The 8319-nt window shown below is 40.2% G+C and overlaps 1 protein-coding gene across 3 annotated transcripts in view; it reads right to left on the bottom strand.

Annotated features, from left to right (window-relative positions):
* Positions 1 to 3597: 3597 nt before the first annotated feature.
* Positions 3598 to 8319, bottom strand: part of TPCN2 (two pore segment channel 2) — a 49959-nt gene continuing 45237 nt past the window's right edge. For all 3 annotated transcript variants that reach the window (XM_072985908.2, XM_072985909.2, XM_072985910.2), the window contains 2 exons: positions 7213 to 7298; positions 3598 to 6497 (listed from right to left, as the gene is read on the bottom strand). In XM_072985908.2, the coding sequence (XP_072842009.2) occupies positions 6419 to 6497; positions 7213 to 7298 (165 nt within the window). In that variant the 3' untranslated portion in view covers positions 3598 to 6418. The remainder of the gene's footprint in view (positions 6498 to 7212; positions 7299 to 8319) is intronic.

The raw sequence follows: 8319 nt of genomic DNA, 5'->3' as shown, positions 1-8319 counted from the left end.
TAGAGGATATTATTTATTTATTTATTTATTTATTTATTTATTTATTCATTCATTCATTCATTCATTCATTCATTCATTCATTCATTCATTTATACCCCACCCATCTGGTCCAGGGACCACTCTAGGCGGCTTCCAGATACTTAAATAAAAACAACAAATATTACCCTAACTGTACCAATTATTGTTGCCAAATGTAACAAGGTTTATTTATGGTTTGGTAGGAAAATCACAGTAGTAAACTCATTGATGTTCTTTTATTATTCACTCAATAAACATGCATTTGATTACATATACGCTTGCTTGTATTCATTCACTTAAATCAAGATCTCAATATATTCTGACTGTCTATTTATTTATTTATTTATTTATTTATTTATTTATTTATTTATTTATTTATACATACATACATACATACATACATACATACATACATACATACATACATACATACATACCCCGCCTATCTGGTCAATTGCGACCACTCTAGGTGGTATATGTATTTCTTATTACTTTTAACTCTTTTATATTCTCTAACACAGCAACTTTCCAATAGCTTGTCTAAACACTTCACAATCCTTTCTCTCTAACTGACCCTCTGTCTCACCCAGTTCTCTTGACTCCGCCCCTCCTCTCCTGTCATAGACTCCTGCACTAGAGCTCTAAAATGACTGTCAGGAGTGACGTGTGGGCTGTCCTCCACAGTCAGCAAGGTGATGTCTCTGCTTTTTAAGATGCTGTCTAGGTTTGTCATCGCTTTCCTTCCAGGAAGCAGGCATCTTTTAATTTCATGGCTGCTGTCATCCAGTGATCATGGAACCCAAGAAAGTAAAATCTGTCACTGCCTCCATATATTCCCCTTCTATCTGCCAGCAGGTGATGGGACCAGTGGCCATGATCTTAGTTTTTTTTAAATCTTGCGCTTCAAACCATTTGTTGCGCTCTCCTCTTTCACCCTCATTAAGAGGTTCTTTAATTCATCCTCACTTTCTGCCATCAGAGTGATATCATCTGCATATCGGAGGTTGTTGATATTTCTTCCGGGAATCTTAATTACGGTTTGGGATTCCTCCAGTCCAGCCTTTTGCATGATGTATTCTGCATATAAGTTAAATAAGCACGGGGACAATATACTGCCTTGTCGTGCTCCTTTATCAATTTTGAACCAATCACTTGTTCCATATCCAGTTCTAACTGTTGCTTCCTGTCCTACATATAGGTTTCTCAGGAGGTAGATAAGGTGGTCAGGCACTCCCATTTCTTTAAGGACTTGCCATAGTTTGTTGTGGTCCACACAGTCAAAAGCTTTTGCATAGTCAATGAAGCAGAAGTAGATGTTTTTCTGGAACTCTCTGGCTTTTTCCATAATCCAGCGCATGCTAGAAATTTGGTCTCGAGTTCCTCTGCCCCTTTGAAATCCAGCTTATACTTCTGGCAATTCTCGGTCCACATACTGCTGAAGCCTACTTTGGAGGATTTTGAGCATAACCTTGCTAGCGTGTGAAATGAGTGCAATCGTACGGTAGTTGGAGCATTCTTTGGCACTGCCTTTCTTTGGGATTGGGATGCTCCCTCTCGTGGTGCTCTGGGACCATGCAACTTGCCCAAATATATGTCACAATAAAATGAGAGCAACTGAAAGAACAATTGGTCTAAACATAGCTGCAAATTCCAACTAGAGTGGACCATTGACTCAGCCACTAAACATAATTCTTTTTGCTTTAATATATCTACTGTTTGGATCTAGGCCTGAAAAACAAAACAAACATGTATCAACTATTTGGGGGCTGCACCCTGACACACACTCTCCCCAAAATAAAAGACTTGCTTCTGAGTAGGAAAGCAGAGAGGCCCTAATGCAATGTTTCTCAATCTCTGCTACTCCAATGTTTCAGATTTTGACGACCAGATGCCCCAGCCAAACATTGTGGGAACTAAAGTCTAAAGAAGATAAAAGGGTGAGAGCCATTATCCTAAAAAGGGAAAGGTCCTGCCCCTGCTCACCACCCATCTTATTGGAGTGTGGCAGCCTCATCCGAGCAGGGCTTTTGTTTAGTGATCAGAACATCTTGTGTGGACACAGGCACAAAGTACGAGGGGTACTCTGGTCCACCCATTAAGGACTTGCAAGATGAAGACCAGCACTTTTAATGGATGGTTCCGTGATCTACCATGGATACCTGAAACCATGGATACAAGGGAACTCTAAATACAACATACAAGAGGGGGGAACAAAGACCACAAGAGGGCACACTGGTATGTTGTATTCAGTTCTTCAAAAACCTCGTTTATGAATATGGAATATTGTGCGTCTGTACCCACAATTCACGAAGCCAGGAACTGGCCCAATACAGCAGTGCCTCGCAAGACGAATGTAATTTGTTCCACGAGAACTGCTGTCTTGCAGAAAAAAAATTGTCTTGCAAAAAGCAGCAATGCATTCCTATGGGAACCTCGCAAGACGAATGAAATTTTTGTCTTGCGAGGCATTGGTCTTGGGGGAGAAATTGTCTTGCGAAGCACATCCATAGAAGAAGCCGTCTTGCGAGGCACCGTAGTGATCGAAAAAACTATTCATCTTGCGTTTTTTTTTGTCCTGTGAGGCATTCGTCTTGCGAGGCACCACTGTATTGCTGAAAATATTGTCCCTGTGTTGCCAGCAGGAAAAAAGAATGCCAAGCTTTACACAGCAAAGAGCAGACCAAATGCTGACAACACAATGGAAGCCGTCAAGATGGTCTACAGGAGATGCTCACTTCCATTCACAAAATGACACCACACAAGGAGAAGTCCCAGAAGTTGACTCCTTTTTTCATCCGTTAAGCACTTATTACCCAAACACAAAGCAATTGTCAGGGCTGTTTTTCAACAAGTATGAATGGCCACAGAAGCCGGCCCTTCTCAATGAAGGCATAATAGGGAACTGAACTCTCATCCTCTGGCTTCGCTGATAGATGTAACTCACTGAACTATCCAGCTAGCTAGTTTCCAAAGTAATAAATATTAAGTATACCTGTAATCTGTAACACCCACATGCATATTACAGACTGCACACTAAAAGAAAATTATTTTCTTGAAACCAAGCTCCCCTGAAAGAGGGCTATCTAGAAAGCCCATCGGGATCAAACAGTTTTGCAGATTACATTGTGGATGCACTGAATAAACCAAAGTGGTGGAGGGGAGATATATAATATTTTGCTTTCTATATATATTGTGTAACATTTACAATTACCTCTCCAGAGCTTCAAACATCCATTTTCAGTCATTTGATTTTGTTGCACAAAGATCCTGTAGACTGCACTGGGGGGGGGAGGGAGGAAGCACCAAACTTCAGCACGCTTTGCTTATCAAGGCCAATTCACAGTGAGAGTCCATCCAATGTGGTAGATCAGGCTGAAAGACAGTGACTTGCCCGAGGTGCCCCGTATGTTTTCTGGCTCATGGGCACTTGAATTTGGATTTCTCAAGTGCCAACACACTAATCCCTACACCTCACTGCCTCTCCAAACTCTAGTACATCATCTGAATATTGGGTTAACCACAGAAGATGTCCCTGGTTGTAAACAAAGACACACACAAGATAAATAAGAAGACTCCAGCTGTCTCAAAAATATTTTACTGTAGCAACAGTGATTACATACAAATGGCTTGTACGGATACATTTACAGTACATTTTATGGAACACATTCAATTTAAGGCAAAGAAATAGTAATAAAATGTATACTGTACTGTTTTAGTGGTTTTGCTATAAAAAGATCCCAGAGCACGAGGAAATGGAATTATATTGCACTGGTAAACTGGGCGCACTGTAAAGGCCAAATGGCAGCACTGCAAAAATATAATAAAATAAATAAAAGTCACATATGTTTTAGAGAACATTGGAGAAATATTTTGGAGCCCCAGGCTAATTTTACTTAATTTTACTTAAACGAGGGTGAAAGATTCAAGTAAAGAATCAAGTTCATAACAGTCATTTCTGACAACCCAAAAGTATTCAGAATCAAATTAAACTAAGAAACACTGTGGCCAATTTCCTGTCCATTATAGAGGTGTACATATAGAAGATAATGCCAACCTTGCTGTAGGCTTTTTATAAATTAAGAATCAGGTACACACAATTAGCATGTCAGAGAGAAGGCTAGAGTGGATACATTATCCATTGTATGCTAGCTTGTTATGTTCAGGAATTAGGGAGTGGGTGAGAGCATTCCAAAGTGTCACCCTACAGTGATACAGGCGAGGAAGGATTCCATCATGTTATAAAACAATGTAGGCTGCACCAAACATATTTACTGATGCCAACATAGGAGTAATCTAATTTCTCCCAAAAATCAAAAAGGGGAAAGTAGCCATGTGATCCTTGAGTCAAAACAAAATTTGGTGCTAATATTTTTATTGGATCACTGAAAATGTATCAACAAAGTAGGCTCTGATGGTATAACATGAAGAGGACAATCCAAATCTTTTCACCATATAATCCCAAAGGACTTGAAGGCTTGTCTTGTCTGTAAGGTTTTGTGGATCCAATAACATTATTCAACCCAGAATTTGTCCTCCCGGTCACACACAACACCAGCTCATTTTCATTCTTCTGATAAATGTGTGACCCTGTGGACTGTGTAGAGGAAGACAGGCTATTGTGTGGCAGGCCAGCATCTCCTGTCGTCTATGTGTTTTGTTTTCTCTGTCTTTGGCCTCTAGATTGGCAAGAGGGTGACAAGTGAAGCCCTGCAGGGTCACTAATCACAATTACAGTTTTAGACATTTTCAAGGACTTACATTCCTTAATCTTGTAGAGATACCATAAGACAGAATCAGAACATGAAAGCAACATACAATGTTTTGGCCATTGAAGGCATAATGTCATAATTTTTGTAAAGTTCATATGGACAGCCGAGAAGAAAAAAACTCATTAAGAGCAACAAGGTACTCCTTCTTATTTCCTGTTTGCTCTACAGAAACCATAATGGCCGTGACCCACGTAGAGTCATGCATGCTCTGCAAAGCAGGGGCCTAAAAGCAGGTAATCAGAGCCATATTTTCTCCTTTTACAGAAAGGCAGAAGTGCTGCAACACAGGATAAATGTTCCCGGGAGGCATAAACACAGTTTACAAACATGGGTCTCAAACCAGCAGTAGCATTTGTGAATGGAAGCCAGCTTTTCTGGACCTTATCGCCTGGACTGCATTAAGACATATATGAATATTGTGAGATACGGAAGAGGAGGCACCATCAATCAAACCCAGCTGCTGGGCAAGAAGTAGGAACATTTGTCTAAATGAAAGGAGAAGATGCAGCAGGTCTGCTATTCCTAAACCACTTCCTTTACAGTGGCCTCAAGGACAGGGCAAAAGCATATCCTACTACAAAGGCACCTGTATTTTTTATTTTACACATTTTAATTCTAATTCAGGGTTGGGCAAACTGCAGGCATCCAGGTGTCGTTGGACTCAGCCTCCCAGGATCCACCATTGTCCATGTTCGCCAGGGTGGGAGTTGCTGTTCTAGAGTAACAGGAGGGACACACTTAGCCTGTCCTTGTTCCAACATAAACACTAGGGATTCAGGGATGTGGGGGCTTTAGCCTTCTGATGTGGTACTCACATTAGTCAGTGTCCTACAGTTATAATCTATTATGTCAAAAAGGGATCAATTTGAGTTCACATATCACTTTCCAACGAGAGACATTATGGGCAAAGGGGAGAAAGGGAGAAAGCTCCCACCCCACCTCACCCCACCCCCACTAAAATCACCATTTGGATTGCGTCCCCTGCACTACAACTTTAGTAGAATGCATAGTTGATGTGAGGACCCACTGAATGCAAATGCTATTAACATTCTGAACAATGTTATCAATGCCACTGTACTATTCTTCATCTTATCATTGATCGGCTACTTCAGGACATATGAGATTGCCACTGAATTACCATTTTAATTGCCCCATCTCAATTCCCAAATTTAGTAATTTTCCAGAACAATTTTGTAATATTAAGGCACTGTCCTTAGTACATCAAAAAAAGGGGAAGGAAGGAAGGAACAAAGGAAGGAAGGAGGGAAGTGCATCTATTTACAGAGTTTGTGTTTTGTTTTTAATGCTAGCAGCAAGCCAATGCGGTGGAGGTACATCTTCCATAGTGTTCATTGTAAAGTGCAACATTAATTTCCCTTTCTTAAAGGTACCTCGTTGCTTTTTCACATAAACCCGCCAGGTTTTTAAAGAGGCCGTTCAGCAGTCCCATAAAAGGCAACTTAAAATAAAATAAAATTATAGTTTAAAAAATGTTTTTCAGATAACAGTCTTTTGAGACCTTATACATTAGGGACATTCAAATGTAAAATCAAAGATTCCTAATATTTTTCTTCCAACTATAAAACCTGCATGCAGGTACGATGAGGACGAACTGTTTCACCACCCATGTGTCATCTACAAAGATGCATGTGTGGATGGTGATGGAGTTCAGCAATCAGCTCTTCCTCTGTAGGTTCTTCCAAAACATCCCTACAAAAGAGAGAAACGGAATAATTAGAAATGGAAGAAGCAGATATCTGTATACCAGAACTTCAGGAAGTTATTTTTTGGACAATGTCTCTCAGAATCGCCAAGCCAGTGTAGCCATGAGTCATGCTGGCTAAATGATTCTAATATAAGAAAGATACTCTCATGTCTAAATATAGATCTAGTTCATGTATTCCAGAAACAACATTTAGCATTAACAAATCTCTGCTGCAATGGGCTAACATGATTATCCCCACTCAAATCATTTGCAATGGAAACCTCTTATTAGTGGCACAAGCATTCACTGGCTTCCAAACTGTATATTTCATCTACACAATATTGTGGGTCTATCTCCCACATCATTCCAGGTGGTTTAATGTGATGCTATCACATTAAGTTCAATCAAGGAAGAAACAATTAGTTACTGTGCAACCTGGTATTTTATATTCAATGTATTTAATATTATTTCCTTTGGGATGTTCTGATTTTCCAGACTATTTTTGACCAGAAGTGGTCAGTTTCAGATTTGTGCAGAAACTTTTCCTTGACTTCAGTGTTGTGCAGGGGCTCAGAGTTCTAGTGAAATGCTTTTGAAGTGAAGGATTTGCTGACTGCACACTATTGCCCAGAGGACACTCAAGTGTGCTCACAATGCCTTTCTGCTCTTCATGGAAAAGATGAAGTAACACACCCCTTCCATGCTCTCTCTTCCATGTACCTGAACATGAGTTCCATTGTCATTTGGTATTCAACTTCTGAGAGAGATGGCCGATGGCAGCGACGATCCCATTTGTGAATAAAATTCTGTAAATCAAATAAAAGAGAAGAAGAATAGCAATTTTGGTAGTGTTAATTATCTTTCTGCAATATTCATTTGCACCTACTGAAAATAAAAAGACTGTACAGGTGGGCAGCTTGCTCAGGTGACTGGCATGCCATCAGAAAGGCAACCTATGGAAGTCCAAGCAGCCTGCTCTAAAAGAGGGCCATAGTGGGAATGATAAGGATACATCATCTTTTAGGAGCTGCTGCAAGAATTTCCATGACTTACCTTCTATGCTCACAAGAAATCACCTGTGAACCAACCACTCAGTCTCTTGACAGACAGTAACCCAGGCAACATCATCAGCAGTCACATATCTAATGTTGAGATACATGAATATGTTGTTTTCTGGAAATACAGTCCTTGTGCAGTTGAGGAATGATCATAAAAAATAGCCACTGCTGCCTTCCTGTGTTCTGATCACAAAATCATAGAATAGTGGTGTTGGGAGTGGCCTGTAAGGACATCAAGCCCAACCTCCTGCTCAATTCCAATCCTTCAGAATTGTCAGTAGCACCCACAGTGTGAAACAGATGCATGTTTTTTGATGAGGAGATTGAAACCTCCAGTCTGTGAAAGTGTGCAGGCAAATCTTACACCTCCGCAGGCTGTCCCTGCTGCACTATTAAAAACATTTAAAGAACCTTGGTGGATCAGTCCCAAAGGCCTGTCTCACTGAATGTTCTGTTCACACTGTGACCCATCAGATTGGTAGTCTGCCAACAGGACACGGGTACAACTGCTTCCTTGATTTCAACATTTTTCAGCAAACTTAGTAACCTTAAGTTTTACTAAGCCTGCTTCTCCAAAAAGAAACCAAAGACTCCCAGGGTTTTTTTAAAAGGTAAAAACAGTAAAAATATTTATTTATTTATTTATTTATTTATTTGATTTCTATCCCGCCTATCTGGTCTTATTCGACCACTCTAGGCGGCTAGAGGATGTATCTGTCTTTTAGTATTAGTCTTTCCTATGTTAGCGAAGTCTGTGGCTTTGGATGGA

The sequence above is a fragment of the Pogona vitticeps genome, chromosome 1 (assembly GCF_051106095.1).
Source record: "Pogona vitticeps strain Pit_001003342236 chromosome 1, PviZW2.1, whole genome shotgun sequence".
Taxonomy (NCBI): Eukaryota; Metazoa; Chordata; class Lepidosauria; order Squamata; family Agamidae; genus Pogona; species Pogona vitticeps.
This window is presented reverse-complemented; position numbering and strand designations above follow the sequence as displayed.